The sequence below is a fragment of the Polypterus senegalus genome, chromosome 10, assembly GCF_016835505.1.
Source record: "Polypterus senegalus isolate Bchr_013 chromosome 10, ASM1683550v1, whole genome shotgun sequence".
Lineage (NCBI taxonomy): Eukaryota > Metazoa > Chordata > Cladistia > Polypteriformes > Polypteridae > Polypterus > Polypterus senegalus.
The window spans coordinates 151,591,873-151,613,144 of record NC_053163.1 but is presented as its reverse complement, the minus strand read 5'-3'; the positions used below and the strand labels follow the sequence as shown (position 1 = coordinate 151,613,144).

The following is a 21,272-nucleotide window of genomic DNA, read 5'->3' as shown; positions in this document are numbered from 1 at the left end:
TCCATTGACTTAAAAGAGCAAATGCCCAGCAAAACAAAGGTGTCACTCACCAAATCCCTAGCGCATTCAAAATGAACCACCAGGAACTGGGTGTTTTATAGGGCAGACGAGAATCCCTAGCAGTCATTTGCAGTTGTCCCCAAATCATGGGGGACCATCCATGGAACACAAGGAACATAGCACAGTCATTGGGGGGGTTAGGCAGACAATTAACAAAAGTAACATTAACATACCTCAACAAGTCAAAATTGATATAATAAATAATAATAATAATAATATTACATTTTATTTATATAACATCTTTCCCATGTTGAAAACGCTTAAAATTGAACAAAAAAGACATAAACAAGACTTTGAACCCCAACCAGGGGAGGAACACTGGCGGAGGAATAACACTTACAGGCATTTTGTTTTTTCATGTTTAAGCCTCTAGCTTTAAGCATAGTATTGGATGATCATATGGACTTTTTAAATAGAAGTAGGTCTTAGTACATTAAGAGTGGAGTGGTGGCTCTGAGGCTAAGGATCTGCACTGGTATCCCGAAGGTTGCCGGTTCGAATCCCCGTCACTGACAAAAGAGATCCTTCTCTGCTGAGCCCTTGACCTAATTAGAGTACTAATTAACTTAACATGTATGTGATTGGGGAAGTGTGAGGAGCTTGGATGAAAATTACAACGACATGGCGAGAATGTGCATACTCCAGGTGTGGGATTTAAACCCAGGATATTGGATCTGTTAGGCAGCAGTGCTGCAACACCCTCTGTCTAATATAGTGCCATTGCTATGTCTTTTATATAGTTCATTCTATATGTATTGTAAAAGAGCATAACAGAAAATGGAAAGGTTTGGGGTTCCACCCCATATATTATTAACACTGGTTCAAAAGTTAGGCCGAGTGGTGGCTCTGAGGCTTAAAGATCTGCGCTGGTATCCCAAAGGTTGCCGGTTTGAAATCCCTGTCACCGCCACAACAGCTGTTCCAGGGGCGCTGCACAATGGCAGACCCTGTGCTCTGACCCCAAGGGGTATGCGGAAACTAACACATTCCTAATACAAGAAATTGTATAAGATGAAATATAGAACACAAAAAAAAAAAATGAAGGAGCCCCACATCTGATAGTGAAAAAAATTACTTTGCAGTAAAGTTAATTTTCCCTGTCGCTGTAAATGTGCGCGGTCAGATGTTCGTAAAGTAATACATAGATTTTTTATTTTACAATTCAGGGTCAAATGTGATAACAAAGACTAACTGCTGTATTTTTGTCTTTCCAGCTTTTCATGGTGGACAACGGGGCAGATGACTGGAGAATAGCCATGACGTACGAACGGATATTTTTTATTGTGCTTGAACTGCTGGTGTGCGCCATTCACCCAATTCCAGGACAGTATGTATTCACATGGACCGCACGCCTGGCCTTCACCTACACGCCTTCTGTGGCAGATGCCGATGTCGACATTATTCTTTCCATTCCCATGTTCTTGCGTCTCTACCTGATTGGCCGTGTTATGCTACTTCATAGCAAGCTTTTCACTGATGCTTCCTCGCGCAGCATTGGCGCACTTAACAAAATAAACTTCAACACAAGGTTTGTCATGAAGACACTTATGACCATCTGTCCTGGAACAGTGTTACTTGTCTTCAGTATCTCCTCCTGGATAATTGCGGCATGGACTGTTCGCGTCTGTGAAAGGTAAGATCTGTCTGAGCATCACTTTGTGGCTTCTTAAATCGAAAAAATTGTCTGTCTTTCTTGATTATCAGTGAAGCTTATTGTGGGTTTTTTTTTTATATATCAATATCAAATGTGAAGAAAAAACCTGTAAATGCTGAAGATCAAATGACTTCTATTTGTGTGTGCCAATACAGTATTTTATTTTTTAAGGTTGCCATTACTATTTACTTTATTTCTTATAAATTGAAAACTTTTCATCCCAAGCTTTTTTTTTTTTTTGGAGGTATAGTGAATTCATATTTTTCATAGATTTACTGTAATCCCTCCTCGATCGGGGGGGTTGCGTTCCAGACAAAATCTGTGATGTAGAAACCATATGTTTGTATGGTTATTTTTATATATTTTAAGCCCTTAGAAACTCTCCCACACTGTTTATAAATATTCTCCGCACAGTTATACAGTAAACCCTCGTTTATCGCGGGTAATCCGCTCCAGACAGATAAATGAATTTCCACGAAGTAGGATTCTTTATTTATAAATATTTTCGCAGTTAGAGCATAGAAAACCTGTTTACGACTTTCTAAATACGTTTTTAACATTATTAAAGCCCTCTAGACATGAAATAACACCCATTAGTCAAAAGTTTAAACTGTGCTCCATGACAAGACAGAGATGACAGTTCTTTCTCACAATTAAAAGAATGCAAACATATCTTCAAAGGAGTGCACACGTCAGGAGCAGAGAATTTCAGAGAGAGAGAGAGAAAAGCAAACAATCAAAAATCAATAGGGCTGTTGGGCTTTTATGTATGCGAAGCACCGCGATAAAGCTGCCGCAATGAAGGGATCAATGTGAAGGTAGTCTTTCAGCATTTTTTAGAGGAGCGTCCGTATCTGCTAAGCAAACAGCCACTGTGCAAACAGCCCCTCAGCTCACACCACCTCGTCAGGAGCAGAGAATGTCAGAGAGAGAGAGAGAGAAAAGCAAACAATCAAAAATCAATATGGGCTGTTAGAGCTTTGAAATGCGTGAAGCACCGCGCGGGAAGCATATCGTATATCATTGAGGAGTTTTATTTAATATGTAATACGTGCTCTGATTGGGTAGCTTCTCAGCCATCCGCCAATAGCATCCCTTGTATGAAATCAACTGGGCAAACAAACTGAGGAAGTGTGTAGCATAAATTAAAAGACCCATTGTCCGCAGAAATCCGCGAACCAGCGAAAAATCCGTGATATATATTTAGACATGCTTATATTTAAAATCCACGATGGAGTGGAGCGGCGAAAGTCGAAGCGCGATATAGCGAGGGATCACTGTACTCTGTTTCCCCTTCAAATTCAATCAAATCAATTTTTTTCTTCATACATTCTGTGTATGCGTATAGATGTGTGAAGGTGTGTGTGTTTATGCATGTAACCACAAGGGGGCACCACAGAGACGCAAACCACTGACACAATGTCAACAACTTCTTTTTATTTCTTGCCAACAACATCTGCAGTTAACACAACTAAAAATATACACAATTGTAAATCAAATGATCCCTTTTCTCCTTCTGCCCTCCTGGGGTGTTTTACCTGCTGCTTCCCGACTCTGACTCTCCAAGGTGAGGCTGCAGGCTTCTTTTAAACTGGACCCAGGATTACTTCCAGTGTCACGGTATTGGTTGTCCAGAGCGCTTTCAGGTTGTGTGTAAACCAGGGCATTTCTCTGTGGTGGTACCCAAGGACCACAACAGGGTTGTACTTCCACAATTTAATTCCCATGCCAACCTGTGAGTGTCCTAACTGGATTCAGCCTAGAGGAATGCTGTCACTTGCAGTGCGGGGCAGTGACCTGCTCCTGGCATCTACCTCCGCCAAGATGATCCAGTGTTCTTCTTTCCCAACTAAGATTGCAGAGCGTCCTGGGATGCGTCTCTACTCTCGCTATCCTTCCATTATGCCATCCCTTCTGGGCAAGAAATTGCCCTCCATCTCAGTTGGGAAACATGTCTCTCCTTTTTGGCACTTGTATATATTTATACAAAGCCTTCAGAAAATATTCAGATTTTTTGCACATTTTCCTGTGTTGCAGCCTTGTGCTAAAATCATTTAAAAGGCTTTTTTCCTCATCAAACAACACTCATTATTCCAAATAACAAAGAAAAAACAGGATATTAGCAATTTTTGCAAATTTATTAAAAATTAAAAACTGAAATGTCACAGTGACACAAGTATTCAGTCCTTTTATCGTGACACTTGGAATCTGGCTCTTGTGCATCTCACTCTATTAATCGACTTGATTAATGAGATGTTTCTGTGCCTTGTTTGGAGTTCACCTCTAGTCAATTTAAGGGATTGCACATAATTAGGAAAGGCACATACCTGTCTAGAGAAGGTCCCAGAGTTGACAAGGTGCATCAGAGCAAAAACCAAACCATGAGGTTGAAGGAACTACCTGCAGAGCTCGGAGACGGGATTACTTCGAGGCACAGATTGGTTCCCAAGAACACAGTGGCCTCCATAATCTTTAAAGGGAGCTCTGTCTTCTATAAGAATTGAAAAAATTCTGCTTTGTTTGGATTTGAATATTACTGATCTCTGCCACCCCGGCAATTCTAAAATATTTTTAAAGATGTAATCTTTTACTGGTCACATGTTGTCGTCAGTATTCTATGCTAATCATCCACATATCAGAATTTTTACACTGTGAATATACAGCATAGTGAGTCAGTTTAGGGATCCACCACCAGATACAGTTAGGTCCATAAATGTTTGGACAGAGACAACTTTTTTCTAATTTTAGTTCTGTACATCACCACAATGAATTTTAAATGAAACAACTCAGATGCAGTTGAAGTGCAGACTTTCAGCTTTAATTCAGTGGGTTGAACAAAACGATGGCATAAAAATGTGAGGCAACTAAAGTATTTTTTGAACACAATCCCTTCATTTCAGGGGCTCAAAAGTAATTGGACAAATTAAATAACTGGAAATAAAATGTTCATTTCTAATTCTTGGTTGAAAACCTTTGACTGGCAATGCCAGCCTGAAGTCTTGAACTCCTGGGCATCACCAGATGCTGGGTTTCCTCCTTTTTAATGCTCTGCCAGGCCTTTACTGCAGTGCCTTTACTTTCAGTTGCTGTTTTTGTGGGCCTTTCTGTCCGAAGTTTAGTCTTCAACAAGTGAAATGCCTGCTCAGTTGGGTTAAGATCAGGTGACTGACTTGGCCATTCAAGAAGTTTCCACTTCTTTGCTTTAATAAACTCCTGGGTTGCTTTGGCTGTATGTTTTGGGTCATTGTCCATCTGTATCATGAAACGCCCGCCGCCCAATCAATTTGACTCAGTTAGCTGGATTTGAGCAGACAGTACGTCTCTGAACACCTCAGAATTCTGTCCTGTGTCACCTCATCAATAAACACTAGTGTCCCAGTGCCACTGGCAGCCATGCACGCCCAAGCCATCACACTGCCTGACTCCACCGTGTTTTACAGATGATGTGCTATGCTTTGGATAATGAGCCTTCTCCATACTTTTTTCTTGCCATCATTCTGGTAGAGGTTGATCTTGGTTTCATCTGTCTAAAGAATGTTTTTCAGAACTGTGCTGGCTTTTTTAGATGTTCTTTAGCAAAGTCCAATCTAGCCTTTCTATTCTTGAGGCTTATGAGTGGCTTGAACCTTGCAGTGCACCCTCTGTATTTACTGTCATGCAGTCTTCTCTTTATGGTAGACTTGGATATCGATACGCCGACCAAGCCCTGGAGAGTGTTGTTCACTTGGTTGGCTGTTGTGAAGGGGTTTCTCTTCACCATGGAAATGATTCTGCGATCATCCACCACTGTTGTCTTCCTTGGACGTCCAGATCTTTTTGCATTGCTCAGTTCATCAGTGCTTGCTTTCTTTCTCAGGATGTACCAAACTGTAGATTTTAATATTGTAGCAATTTCTCAGATGGATTTTTTCTGTTTTCGCAGCTTAAGGATGGCTTCTTTCACCTGCATGGAGAGCTCCTTTGACCGCATGTTGTCTGTTCACAGCAAAATCTTCCACATGCAAGCACCACACCTCAGATCAACTCCAGGTCTTTTATCTCTTAATTGATATGACATAACGACGGACTTGAACACACCTGCCCATGAAATAGCCTTTGAGTCAATTGTCCAATTACTTTTGAGCCCCTGAAATGAAGGGATTGTGTTCAAAAAATACTTTAGTTGCCTCACATTTTTATGCAATCGTTTTGTTCAACCCACTGAATTAAAGCTGAAAGTCTGCACTTCAACTGCATCGGAGTTGTTTCATTTAAAATTCATTGTGGTAATGTACAGAACCAAAATGAGAAAAAAGTTGTCTCTGTCCAAATATTAATGGACCTAACTGTATATTTCTTTTTGTTATTTTTAATTGTGAAATGTCTTAGTCTACTGTATGTTTGGACTACGGAAGTAAAGAATAATTTCACTTTTCCTTGTAAGATTCAATAGCATCCTTATACAGTGGATCCTCGGGTCACGACCGTAATTCGTTCCAAAACTCTGGTCGTAACCCGATTTGGTCGTGACCCGAAGTAATTTCCCCCATAGGATTGTATGTAAATACAATTAATCCGTTCTGGACCGTACAAATTGTATGTAAATATATTTAGATATATAAGATTTTTAAGCACAGAAATAGTTAATTTATACCATAGAATGCACAGTGTCATAGTAAATGAAATGTAAAAACATTGAATAACTCTGTGAAAACCTTGAACAGAGAATACTCTAATCAGTCTCTTTAAAAACAAGCCCGGTGCACAGGGAGAGACTGAACACGCGCGGAAATCATCGGCACCTGCAAACCGGGAGGGAGACTGGCTTGTTCGTCACCCGAGTGTGTGGTCGTCGTTTGGCGAACTGTTTGGTCGTAACCCAATTTGTACGTGTTCAGAGACGTTCGTGACCTGAGGTTCCACTGTGCTTGCATTTGCATGTACTGTCGCTAGTATTCCATCCTTTCATTTACACAGGAAGCGTTCTACAATGATAGGCATTTACAGTCAACTGCAGTCCAGGTATGTAGTATCAAAATAAAGCATTACATCTCCAGAAACGTACTTATTAGACAATGAAAATGAGTCATTTTTTTGTAATTTAAATTGTCATAATACTCTAAACATTAAGGCTCAATTTCTGTGTTTTAAAAAACCGAATTAACTCTATGCATTCTCTAATCTGTAGTCCTGTAGCTATGACTAGCTGGTCCTGTTAAGGAAAAAGAGAAAGCCTGCTGCAGTCATCAGAGTTCTTTGTTAAACCTCTTCAAACTTATATTTGAAAATGATGTACAAGAGAAGCTTTTCTGGGAAAAGCTGCCATTTCGTTAGTCAACTGAGTACAACCATTCATAATCACATAAAAATGAAGCACCAAGCAGAAGTCCCTTGTTCTTCCTTCCATAGATCAACGATCAAATCTTGCTTTGTCATCAAATATCTTTGTGGCGATAGACATGCAGAGAAAACAACAGCGCTCATCACGATAATCATCACATGATTGCAAAGGGCACGCATCCTGTTAACTTAGTAAAAGGAAAACTGTTTCAGATTTTAAGTATTGGCTGCTGGTGCATCTGGGAAGAGCAGACTTATGCATGCCTTCTTCATCCGTGCCATCAGTGGGCATGTTTTGCACGGCACTACTCATTCTAATCCGGCTGTGCTCTCGTCTTCAACCAGATCATGTTGACATGTTAATATTACTTAATAGAAATGTGGATTTATAGCCTAAAAAAAAAGTGTTTTAAGTTCTCAGCAGTCGCATGTAATTTTTGCATAGGTGTCAAAGATGCAGTGACTGGCTTCCTGAACTTAAAATAAAAATGGAGAAGTACTGGATAAGGAAAAGAAAAGATGTTTGAAAGAAGTCTTAATCAGCTGTCACCAATTCTGGTAGGGGTTAATTTACCAAAGAACTAAAAAAACGTACCAGCGATCTGCACCTGAAGTTATTAAAGAAATTCAGAACAAGAAGGACTATGCAGAAGTCAGAAACCAAACTTGGCAAAAAGACAGCCCTGATTGAAAAATTAACATGAGCACATGCAGAAAAGTCGGTTTATATTCTCCAAAAGCTCAGATACTCTGATAGCTGTGCTGCAGGTATAAAAAGACAACGTACAATTTCGTTATGCATCTCCTTGATGTCCGTTTTACGGTAGGAACACTAGGGACTAGTACTAAATGTGGCTGTGTCCATCAAGATACATCATAACATGACGGCAAAAATTGGATTAATCAATTTGGATGTGACCTAGGACCGTAGGAACAAAGTTACCCGAACTATTCTACAACATTTCATTATTTATTTACTGCTCTGATGCTGATCCTTTTGATCATAAAATAGGTCATTATGGTAGCAATTGGCAAGAAGAATTCATAATTAATTGCCAAACTGCGGTATTTGAGGGTTCCTCTGGAGTGCCTCTAACTTTTGAACAATTTGGCTCAAAAACGAATCCGCACTTGGTCATTTCTTAACAGGCATAAGTTTCAAGTTTGGTATTTTTCCATCCAGTCATTTTCGCTCTACACCAGGGGTCCTCAATCACGGTCCTGGAGGGCCGCAGTGGCTGCAGGTTTTCCTTCCAACTGGTTTCCTAATTAGAACTCTGTCCTTGCTGATAATGAAACTTAGTATTTAACTGTATGCCTTGTTAGTGCTTTCATTCATTCAAGAGAAATTGTAATTGCGCTGTAGAGTGTCTTAACCTGAGAGCATTATCCACGTGTTTTGTGTGCTAGAACTGAACTTGATGCTCCTTATAATTCCCCTCTCATTTATTTCTAAACACTTTTTTAAACACAGACATTTTTAATGTTGGCTGGAGAGCTGCTGGTGTATTGGTTATCTGCATGATATTATTTATTAATGTCTGATTAACAAAACAGGTGGTAATTAAAAAATTTAAATGCAGCTACTAAAACTGAAATAGGCAATCAAGGGTTCTGAGCTGTAACAGTCAAGATAACTAAAATTAAGCCCAAAAATGTATTGCTTTAGTAATAAACACATGGGCTCTAATTTAAAAAAAATTGGTTGAAGTGGAAACCTGCAGCCACTGCGGCCTTCCAGGACTGTAATTGAGAACCTCATCATTAAATGTGTCTTTGATGAATGAAAGTACAGTAATCCCTTGCTATATCGCGCTTCGACTTTCGCGGTTTCACTCTATCGCGGATTTTAAATGTAAGCACATCTAAATATATATTACAGATTTTTCGCTGGTTTGCGGATTTCTGCAGACAGTGGGTCTGTTAATTTATGCTACACGCTTCCTCAGTTTGTTTGCCCTCTTGATTTCATACAAGGGACGCTATTGGCGGATGGCTTAGAAGCTACCCAATCAGAGCATGTATTACATATTAACTAAAACTCCTCAATGCTATTGAGCTTGATTGTTTGCTTGTCTCTGCCTCTCTCTCACCCTCTCTGACATTCTCTGTGCCTGACGGAGGGGCTGTTTGCTTAAAAGATACTGACGCTCCTCTAAAAAAATGCCGCTTTATTGCGGTGCTCGGCATATTTAAAAGCACAAAAGCACACGTATTGATTTTTTGATGGTTTGCTTTAATCTCGCTCTCTCTCTCTGACGTTCTCTGCGCCTGACGGAGGAGATGTGAGCAGAGGGGCTGTTTGCACAGAGGCTGTTTGCTTAGAAGATACTAACGCTCCTCTAAAAAATGCCGCGGCAAACTTAAAAGCACACATATTGGTTTTTTGATTGTTTGCTTTTCTTTGCGAGCGCGCTCTCTCTCTCTCTCCCTCTGAAATTCTCTGCTCCTGAAGAGAAGAAGATCTGTTTGCATTCTTTTAATTGTGAGAAAGAACTGTCATCTCTGTCTTGTCATGGAGGACAGTTTAAACTTTTGACTAAAGGGTGTTATTTCATGTCTAGAGGGCTCTAATAATGTTAACAGTGTGGGAGAGTTTACAAGGGCTTAAAATATATAAAAATAACTACACAAACATATGGTTTCTACTTCGCGGATTTTCGTCTATCGCGGGGGGTTCTGGAACGCAACCCCCGCGATCGAGGAGGGATTACTGTACTAACAACTCATAGTGTTAAACACCAAGTTTCATCATCAGCAAGGACTGTGGTCTAGTTGGGAAACTGGCTGGAATGAAAACCCGTAGTCACTGCGGCCCTCCAGGACCGTGATGGAGGTCCCCTGCTGTAGACCGTCCTAAAGAAGTTGTGATGCACAGACACAACCATCATCGAGATATCGCTATTTTCGGTATCAGGGGTCCCTAAAACGTCGAGATCCATCAAAAACTGGAGATCAAAATTTTTGATGAATCTAAAGCCTTCCTGTAGACAATAGGTTTATGGTGAGGGAGGGTGCAAAGCAAAAAAGGCATTCAAAATGGTGAATAATTATTTGATTGTTATAAAAACAAAATAAATATCAAGAAAAACGACAGTAGTTTCAATGCGATAACATTTGACATAGTCTGTAGTCTGTTAGCAGGACAAGTTCAATGAAACATTGCTCTTTTCAGGTGTCATATACCTGTACCATTGTAAACAGCCTTTCAACACGTGTCAAAAACTAGCCAAAATTTAAATGGGAGGGTATGGGAGTAATGTAAAGATATTTAACATTGTCCCGTAAATACACGTAGCAGTTTTGCTAGAGATGCCAATCCGTTTAGACGCTGCAAATTTTATCAATATTTTTGTCTGTTTGTAAAATCAATTGAATTTCACTTGCATGGAGGTACCCCTCAAAGTAAAGTGGTGCACCTCCTTTAGCTTCACTCACCAGTAATGCAATATAAAAGACATCACCCTTCATTCTTTTCACTTTAAAATAAGCTTAGTGATAGTGTTCAGTTGCTTGGACTTTCTGCATCTGATCTCGGCCCTCACTGAGGTCACCTTCTAGAAACTGGAATCAAATTGAAAATATGATTTATGTGTGTCATAGTTTCCTTTTTTATTTATTGTGGCTTTGGTGCCACAGAACAGAGCAAGAAATGTGATCTGTATTGAATATTCCAAAAACTGGAACTAGAGAACCATTCAACTGGTGGTATAATTGTCCCCTTAGTCAGCCTTGGAAAAGGTTTTCTCGTAGCTCTTTTGTTATTCAGAGATAATTGGTGCTTAAAGCAATGATCATCCCACTGTCCATGGGCATTGTTAGGGTTCTGTAAAAGCCCATTAGCCGCTTTTAACACCAGATTGCATGATGTGTGTGCAATTCACAGGGCAGATCATCAGGTTTCTCTGAAGTTTCCCACAGCATGATCTTAAAGAGTCACACACTGTATGAATAGAAAGCACAGATGTCAAGATCCCCTTGCACCAAAACTTTCATGAAAGTGTGTAAATGAAAACGTTGAGCATGTCCATTCCAAAGCAGGCAAATAGATTTGACATTAATAACCTGTGTCATTTTGTTCTTTTGTTTTAAAGACATTGACTTTTTTAGTTTAATTTCTTAAAAAGGAATAACAATGCTAATTATTAATCAAGGAAAAGTAATGGTTTGTTTATGAAAAAATAATATTATGGTTTTGCTTTTGTAAGTTGCCTAGAATAAATGTGTCTGCTGAATAAAGAATAATAATAAAAAATAATGCACCCCAGGTGTACCCACCATTTGGAGCATTTGCTCAGAAATGGCAGGCATGGCAGGATTTGGAGGATGGCACAGACTCTTTTGGGGCTAATCGTATTCTTTTGGATCATTTTGCAAACTGTAATGGGACACTTAGGGGTGGTGGTGGTTGAATTGCACCTTTGGCCTCATGAAGGCAGACCCATCTGGTTGGGAGTTTACTGAGTCTGCCTGGTACCCCTTGCCCCACCCCAAGCTGCAGTGCATGCTGGGCCAGGTGTCAGATCCCCAGCTACCTCTCCCTCCTTCCCCACCTCCCTCCTTCCTTCCCTTCCTCCCTCTTTTTCCATTCCAACTTGAGCCAGGCCTGCCGCCCCGTCTCGTACTAACCTGTGTGTCTGTAACACTCACTTTTTGTGCTTTCTGTTTCCCCAATATGCTGCCTCATAGGGAGACCATGTGAGTCCTTGTTCTTAGCTGTGGAAAGCTATCATTATGCACCGAACTGGCACCACTGCAGCTCCTGGGGGGGTTTAGGAATACACAAGTGGGATAAAAATTCAAATTTTGACCGTGTCAGGGAGTATCGATGTCTTATATACTTCAGCTTAAGATAAAAGCAAGGCAGTAAAAAAAAGTAACTGGCTCCTTCCCCCACAGCAGTGTGAACATGAGATTGTTCGTTGTACTTCTTCAGCTCACGTTTGTTGAATTAACATAATATTGTCAACTAATTGCTTCATCCCTTTAAAGGGCTGCTTTAAAATATCAAAAAAAGTATCACAGCAGGTTTTGATGTCCGGAAAATATAGCTTTTTTTCAGGAAATAGCCATGCACAGTTCTAGCTATTTCATCTTTCAGAGGGATTAGAGGGTCTGCTCCATTCATATACAATAAGAAGATCCAAAAATGTGCAAAAGCAAAAAATATTTGAAAACATAAAACCTATACCCGATGTTAAGATAATCTCAATGAAAACCAATTAACCCATCAGACTTTGTGTTTCCTACCATCTATTGGCTCTGGATGGTATCCCCCCTTTTAAGACAAGTCTTCCAACTTTTGGAAATATTAAAGGTATTCATAAACTTTAATTATTGCCATTTTTTTTTACCAGCAACAGGAACCTGGCCAAACAAGGCTGAGCTCAGTTCCTGATTTATTTACACGTTTTTTCTGTAGAATCCGAGACCCACCAGTCTAATTTCCAGCTTGCTTGTTTTCTACTTAGTATGGGAAAGCAACACTGAAACGAACTCCATCAGCAAGGCTGAGCTTATGTTGTGGTCACAGATTGGTTTTCATCTTTAAAATTAAATCAGAGGACAAGACTGGAGTCAAAGCATAAATCACATTTGGGCTAAGGAGTTAGTTCTCTACAGTTGTGAAACTTGGATCCCTAAGAGTTAATTGAAAGCAAAATCAAAGAAGCTGAAAAAAAGGTTATGTTAACGTGCTGCGTGAATCTACAAAGAAAAAAACACTAAACAGTAGTATTTGTTCCATGTTGGTAATATGGGTGGTCACACACGTATCCACCTTTTATGCTTGATTTATACAATCTCTTATATATATTTCTTTTCTGGTTTGTCCTGCTTCCACCTCAAAACCGGTCCCGCCCACATGCAGCCAACACGTCATTTCTCGATTCCTATTCGTCCTCTTCCAAACCCCTACCCCATGCTGCCAGTGGCTCCTCTTCAAAACCGGTCCCGCGCCGACACGGCATTTCTCACCAAGCTTCTGAAGTATACTTACAAAATAAAGCAAACTCTGCATTGTGGTAGATAGGGGGCGCTCTCGCTCCCTTGAACCCCTGTCCACAACTCCAGACACCAGGTAAAAGTCCTCAAATTGACTTTATTCTTCAGCCACAGTGTACAAAACACCCTCTCCTCCACAATACTCATACAAATAACTAATAATAAACAATAAACCAATCCTCCAGCTCCAAGACGCGTTGCCACCCTTCCACCCAGCTCCCACAGTCCTTTTATATCTCCGGGTCAGGTACAAGTTCTTTTCTTCACCCCGGAAGCACGTCATTCCTCTTGTCCACATGTGCTTCCAGGGCGTAGGGAAAATATCCATTACTCCTCCCTGCAGCGTCCCCTAGTGGCCCCCATGGCATCCAGCTGGGCTGTGTCCATGATGCTCTGCTGGTCTTCTGGGGACCTCCATGCTGCAAGGAGGGCTCCACCTGGCGGCTTGGGGGTATTGGCCGGGATAAACGGCCGGCCATCCTCCACAGTATTCCCCTCCCAGCGACGAATTATCATTCGGAGCGGCCTGCCCCGAGAGGGAAGTCTTCCTCCAAGAGGACGTTCTGGTCGAGCCTTGATTGAACCAAACATTTCGTTCCTTGGAGAATCTAGGGGGAATATTAGTCCACATTGACAGCTTGTCCCTCTCTTTCCAAGGACAGTTTCGCGAAATATGGCCCAACCTTCGGCACTGCCTCATTCCTCCTGGTATTCTCCCCCTGCAGGACTGAAAACAATTAGGAAACGTTAAGTCCGCCCCTTCTCTTGCTGGGAGAGAAACCCCTGCCGCCTCTAACGGTGCTTCTTCTTTTATTTCTTTCTTATTAGGAGACCCCCCTGTTTTATTTTCGGGATCTCCTGTTTGATCTGGAGCTTGTCTACAGTCTGAGTCTCTATATTAGATAAAGAGAGACCCTTCACTGTCTGCACCCCTCTAGTTTTACAGATGACCGGTAGCGGCGTCTTAAGGACCGCCTCGCTCCGGGAGCCAGCACTATTCAGCTGCCCCGGCTCGATCGTTCCTTCCTCCGACCGGTCACGCCAATGTTGCAGCGATTTTCGTCGGAGAAGATGGCGAACCGCCTGCCGAAAGGGACATTTGCATCTGTCCCATCGGCAACTCCTGTAAGCAGATTTCCACACTCAATATGAATTGTGATCCTATGGTCTACCCACTTTTATTCCCTTACGGAGACGTTGGCTGGCACAAAGATTTACAACATGTTTCCGATAAAAGAACCGCCAAGCGAATAAGGCTTACTCAATGCCAATTTTACGTGTACAGATTAGCAATGACGAATACTTATAGTATTTTGCACTCCAGCGGCGAACTATTCCAACAGTATGTCGTAGATGCGTATGTTAAAACAGAGCGCGTGCGTCTCAACTATCTCAGATTAGATCAACAAGATTTGCGCATGGAACAATACAATGGACTGTCAGACGCACTGCAAGCAAACACTAAATGTATGTTTAGGCAAAATGATCATATCACAGTCCACTTTTCCAGGAAGTCCAAGATACATGCAACAAAACTAGCAGGATGCCATGGCCATAGTACGTAAATTCGGACAGCCTCATTTATTTATCACTTTCACATGTAATCCTGCTTGGCCGGAAATTCTACAGTACATGCACTGTCGGATACCCAAAGACCGGAGCACAGACCTGATATTGTAGTACGAGTCTTTTGGATTAAGCTGCACGAATTACTTAGAGACATTCTACAACATCATCTTTTTGAGGTTGTTATTGATTATATTTACATAATCGAATTTCAGAAGTGCAGCCTTCCTCGTACTCGCATGCTGTTTACTCTTCACAATAATTCTAACAACCAGTCTTCAGCCACGGTCACTTGTACGTGGCTCTTTCTAGGGTTAGATCTTTCGACTCATTATCTGTCGTCACCACCAAAACACCTGTTCACAACTGCGTCTTTCAATAAGTATTTATTTCTTCTTGATTTCTGAATTCCTTTCTCGCCGTTTTCCGTTCCTATTCTTACACCGGGCTTCGGCTAGTGTACAAAAATTCTCCACCATTAGCACTTCTGCTTGTGAGGAAAAAATCTCAAACTCGTTGTCAGCCTGTTTCTGATTTCATTGTTGGTGGAAAAGCAGCTAACAGTATGTCTTCTATAAGCTATACCAGGAGCTGGTCGCAATTGGGCGAAGTAATGATGTGCTGGCAGGCCATCTCTCTCGTTCAAAAATCTAATTAAAAAATACAAATGGTAGATGGTTATATTATATCAACGTTTCAATCAATCAAAGGTAGCCTATAAGAAACAAATAAATAAAAGGCCACAAGTTATAAATATGAATCACAATAAAAATACAATCAGAAATTTTAAAATCTAAGGTGCATGGATATGGGCACTGACACTGGCAACGAAGAAGACAAAGGCATTAACAGAACAAAGCTTATAAATAATTGTGTTCTAAGTGTGTCTACAAATTGCTTGGATTTGACAATTTAATGACTACCTTTTTGAAGCAATGCCAAAAAACACACCATTGTTGAAGCCTTCTGCCTCTTCTTTGGTTTGAAATGAAATTCATTCAAAACTGAAGAAGATACTTTCGGCTGTGATATAATACCCATCTTCAATCTCTTTTTTATTATTTGTACACAAGTCACTAATGGCGGAGATTTTTTTTTTCAAGACAGCCGTGCCAAATCAGGGATGCTCCAATCATGTTTTTTTTTTTTTGTATTTTACTGGACTTGCAAATTCTGATACTGATTCCGATTTTTATTTTCTTTTATCCCTTTAAAAAACCTTTTCCACTAAGGTCCAGCAAAAACAGACATATAGAAGCTATATTAAAGTAATAACTTTGGTCTTTTTATAATTTAAACTATTGACCACAGTTGTTAGCTGTTCTTTTTTATTAACAAAATGAAATTCCATATGCTTATTGTTCAGTGACATTAAAAATACTAAAATAGATAGATACTTTATTAATCCCAAGGGGAAATTCACATACTTCTGCAGCAGCATACTGATAAAGAACAATATTAAATTAAAGAGTGATAACAATGCAGTATAACAGACAATAACTTTGTATAATGTTAACGTTTTCTCTCCCGGGTGGAACTGAAGAGTCGCATAGTGTGGGGTCTCCTCAGTCTGTCAGTGGAGCAGGATGGTGACAGCAGTCTGTCTCTGAAGCTGCTCCTCTGTCTGGAGATGATCCTGTTCGGCGGATGCAGTGAATTCTCCATGATTGACAGGAGTCTGCTCAGCGCCCGTCACTCTGCCATGGATGTCAAACTGTCCAGCTCCGTGCCAACAATAGAGCCTGCCTTCCTCACCAGTTTGTCCAGACGTGAGGCGTCTTTCATCTTTATGCTGCCTCCCCAGCACACCACTGCGTAGAAGAGGGCACTCGCTACAACCATCTGATAGAACATCTGCAGCATCTTATTGAAGATTTTGAAAGACGATATAGATAGATACTTTATTAATCCCAAGGGGAAATTCACATACTCCAGCAGCACCATACGATAAAAAACAACATTAAATTAAAGAGTGATAACAATGCAGGTATAACAGACAATAACTTTGTATAATGTTAACGTTTTCTCTCCCGGGTGGAACTGAAGAGTCGCATAGTGTGGGGTCTCCTCAGTCTGTCAGTGGAGCAGGATGGTGACAGCAGTCTGTCTCTGAAGCTGCTCCTCTGTCTGGAGATGATCCTGTTCAGTGGATGCAGTGGATTCTTCATGATTGACAGGAGTCTGCTCAGCGCCCGTCACTCTGCCACAGATGTCAAACTGTCCAGCTCCATGCCTACAAGAGAGCCTGCCTTCCTCACCAGTTAGTCCAGGTGTGAGGCGTCCCTCTTCTTTATGCTGCCTCCCAGCACACCACCGCGTAGAAGAGGACACTCGCTACAACCGTCTGATAGAACATCTGCAGCATCTTATTGCAGATTTTGAAAGACGATATAGATAGATAGATAGATAGATACTTTATTAATCCCAAGGGGAAATTCACATACTCCAGCAGCACCATACGATAAAAAACAACATTAAATTAAAGAGTGATAACAATGCAGGTATAACGGACAATAACTTTGTATAATGTTAACGTTTACCCCCCGGGTCACATAGTGTGGGGTCTCCTCAGTCTGTCAGTGGAGCAGGACGGTGACAGCAGTCTGTGGCTGAAGCTGCTCCTCTGTCTGGAGATGATCCTGTTCAGTGGATGCAGTGGATTCTCCATGATTGACAGGAGTCTGCTCAGCGCCCGTCACTCTGCCACTAATGTCAAACTGTTCAGCTCCGTGCCTACAATAGAGCCTGCCATCCTCACCAGTTAGTCCAGGTGTGAGGCGTCCCTCTTCTTTATGCTGCCTCCCCAGCACACCACCACGTAGAAGAGGACACTCACCACAACCGTCTGATAGAACATCTGCAGCATCTTATTGCAGATTTTGAAAGACGATATAGATAGATAGAATAGATAGATAGATATGATACTTTATTAATCCCAAGGGGAAATTCACATACTCCAGCAGCACCATACAATAAAAAACAACATTAAATTAAAGAGTGATAACAATGCAGGTTTAACAGTCTATAATCTTGTATAATGTTAACGTTTACCCCCCGAGTCACATAGTGTGGGGTCTCCTCAGTCTGTCAGTGGAGCAGGACGGTGACAGCAGTCTGTCGCTGAAGCTGCTCCTCTGTCTGGAGATGATCCTGTTCAGTGGATGCAGTGGATTCTCCATGATTGACAGGAGTCTGCTCAGCGCCCGTCGCTCTGCCACAGATGTAAACTGTCCAGCTCCGTGCCTACAATAAATATTATTTCCTTAAAATATATACTTTAACTAATACAGTATGACATTGAAGAAAATAAAATGCCCCTCCTAATTACAAAATGTCATAGTGTTTAATTCTTTCTGTAATGAACAAGACTTAATTAAAAAAAAAAAAAGTAGTTTCTCTGTCTGAGCCAGCAAAACAGTGAATATCAAATTGCTGCTTCATTGTATGGGTCTCAGTATGTTTCCTCAGCTGAAGGATTTCCCCTCTGAGAGACACTTTTTCATTAAGCTCTAGGTCGACAACTGCTAGATCTGGAAAGTTGTGGTCCTCGAGAATTTTATCATCCTCCTCGTCATTGTGTCATCCTTTGTCAGTTGCTTTCTCCTCTCCTAAACCTCCAGTTTTAAAAGTGGAATGGAGAAATGGTTCCATTCAAACTACGCAGGAACCGCTCCCTTCTTTAACAGTCACTGCCTTGTCAGAGACCCTAGCTCGTGAAAGTCCTGTTTTTTTAAAATGCCGGCTATAAACTTGGGTATATGGTCTAACCGTAAAGCTCTTTCTCTGGATAGTGACGATCCCTAGTTTCTGTATCGAAAGAAAATGTATGAAAACTAAGTACCTTGTCGTACTTACTGGAAGCTCGACATAAAGGTACACAGCAATGTTCAGCTGTAGAGCTATCTGTATGCTGAAACTTAAACTTCTTTTTCTCTGACGTTCTCGTCACTAAACAAAAATAACAACTGCAGTATTGACAACAGAGGTACCTGAGCTTTCACCGGAAGTACATCAGCACTACTGTGTGCATGTAGCCTATTAAAGGACAAACTAAAAAGGTCAATTCATTTAAGTAGCTTTTCTTTCATTGTGTCTAATTGCACAGGATGACTTTTCCAATTCCTTTTTCTCAGTTTACTACTCCACTTTCTTCAACATAAAAGCTAATTTTCCAGTTGTGTCTCACTCTTGGGTAAAATAAGCTTTGACTTGCTGCTCTTTGTTGACACTACAGGAAGTTCTCTGCAAAAAATCAAAAAAATGACCTCACATAAAGGGACACTAAATTACTGTAAAGCTTAGTAAAGCAGGGGCTGAAAAGATCTTGTTTTGTGATCGGCCAATTTACCAGTCACCAGTAGTGTCTTTTGTAGTGAAAAGCTGCGGATTTAAATCGGCAGCCACTCGATTGGAGCACCCGTATGCCAAATAGACTGAAACTGGCAGATCATTCGCAAGAATATCATCAAATGAAGCTTTGGGAGACTTGCATAGTGTGGTTATACCTTAGTTGGTCCTGGTTGATTCATGCAAGGAGCATCAGTACACTCCTGTATTTTTTTTTATAATGCTGTCCATTTATATAAGTTTATATACTAACGTGCAGTTTACTAATACAGGTTTTCAAATTTTGGCAAGCAAAGAAAATGTTGGATTTTCCATAAATAAGGGGCGTGCCGTTCTCGCCGGCTGATAAACCATAGGCACAGGACTAGAGTGAAGTACAATTGGATTAAAAGATACATTAAGAATGAAGCGCCACTGAACTCCCAAACTCTAACCACATATCCTAACTTTCCAATCTCGACCACCTGTTGGCTCCTGCACTTTTGTAATCTCTCCTTCAAATGATGTCATTTTTTTATGAATTTTTCATTGTGCCAGTTATTTAACTGTGATAGAACCCAGTATATTGCTAAGCCAAAAATTGCATCTTTATTACTTCATTTACCTGTTATTTATTTTGTATAGCTCCATTATATACAGTCTCAAAATACGATAACCAACACAGTGATTAACCAAGAGTCGGGTTGGTCCATAAATAACTCGTGCGGCCTTCATGTCCAAGGAGAGTTACCACCCAGGTTAGAGTGTAGTATGATTTGGGCCGAGGGCAGACACAAAGTGTCATGGGAGTCCCACTGTCATACAGTAAATGCACCTACATAAGACGCCAAAACGGAGCAGTCACTGCTGCTTGCTGTGTGGGGGAATGGGCTGGGCTATGGAGGACCAGGAGACTCATATTTAATAACTTGTAGGTGTCCAGATGCTGGAATCCCTCTAGGCAACAAAATAATAACTAATATTTTGCCCTTTTTTTCTTTTTTGTACATTTAAATACGTACCATTTGTATTATTATTACTTTTATTATTTTTTTATTTCAATAGTACTTATGTGTAAAAGCCTCACTCATAAATCAGTCAAGGACAAAGCCATGTGCACGCAGCCTGCAGATTTTGAGAGATGTTTGGGACATCCTCCATCCACTGTTCCTCATGGTTGACCCATTTTTTTTCAAAACATAAGTTATTTTTTGCCTATGGGGCTTCAGGCATTTTTTTAAAAAATGTAAATAAATATGTTTCTGTTAAAACCTTTATTGAAAAAGATCTAATTTTAAGGAAATCTGAAGAGATTTTAATATGGGCTCTGCAAACAAATGGCTTGGGTAGTTTAACAGCTTTGTAAGCAAAACTTTAGTAAAAGGTGGTGCCAGCTCTATCTCATTCCATGCCTGTGCACAGCATACTGAGAGTCATACATTTTTTCGTCTTCAAAATACTGCCAGGAGGCACTTTCGTATTTGATGAAGTTTTACCATTTTGTAAGTTGCTGTCCAGCATGTGGGGGGATTTTGATGATTCAAGCTTTTCTTCTAGGGATAACATGGGAAATGAAGTAGGCAGCATTGCCTTTATATTCTGTGTCTCTCTGTCTGTCTGGCATTCTGTTTTTGTCATATTTTGGGCATCTAAAATCATGATGCCATGTCAGGAAAGTCAACTTTTGTAGGATGATGCAACTGCTGCAATGTCTACAACTGGATACCATGGCGTTCATGCCCAGGACAAGTATAAACTATATTGAAATTTTTTTTCTCTTCTTTCTCAGTTCTGGTCCTATATTGATCATTCTTACAATCCCAACCTACAAGACCATATATATATTTTTTTTTTTTAGTTACCCCCAAATCTGTAAATCACCACCACCCTTCTTTTTCCTCAAACTTTCATTTTTAGTCACTCTTCTCAAACAAATGCATTTTGAGTTCTCCTGATCCTACTGAAGCCATTTTTCTCTAACCCCTTCTTTCGCCTTTAGCATGATCCTTCTTTGCTGTCCCAGCCCCATCCTTTTTTGGTTTAAGTTTTAAGCTACCTAATTTTAACTAACTTCTTCTTCTTCGGTTCTTTAAGACTCCCATCTCCTAGTGCACAGATCTTCTTGTTATCTCCATATCCTTCCTTTCTAACCCTTCATTATTCTTATAAACACTTCAATCATTTTTTTTTTTTTTTCCAAACTTCAATCCCTTTTGTTTTCATGAACTGTGCAGTCATCTGATTTTCTCACTTTGACTTTTTATTACACCTTATTCTCCCAGTCCATTTTGTTCTCTGGAAACCTGAGCCTACTTTATCATCTTTAGACGGAGTTCTTCACGGT

The 21,272-nt window shown here is 40.5% G+C and overlaps 1 protein-coding gene across 2 annotated transcripts in view; it reads left to right on the top strand.

Moving 5' to 3' along the window:
• Positions 1 to 21,272, top strand: part of kcnn1a (potassium intermediate/small conductance calcium-activated channel, subfamily N, member 1a) — a 217,498-nt gene that overhangs the window by 111,523 nt on the left and 84,703 nt on the right. For both annotated transcript variants that reach the window (XM_039767078.1, XM_039767077.1), the window contains exon 4: positions 1,275 to 1,693. In XM_039767078.1, coding sequence (XP_039623012.1) covers positions 1,275 to 1,693 — 419 coding nt within the window. The remainder of the gene's footprint in view (positions 1 to 1,274; positions 1,694 to 21,272) is intronic.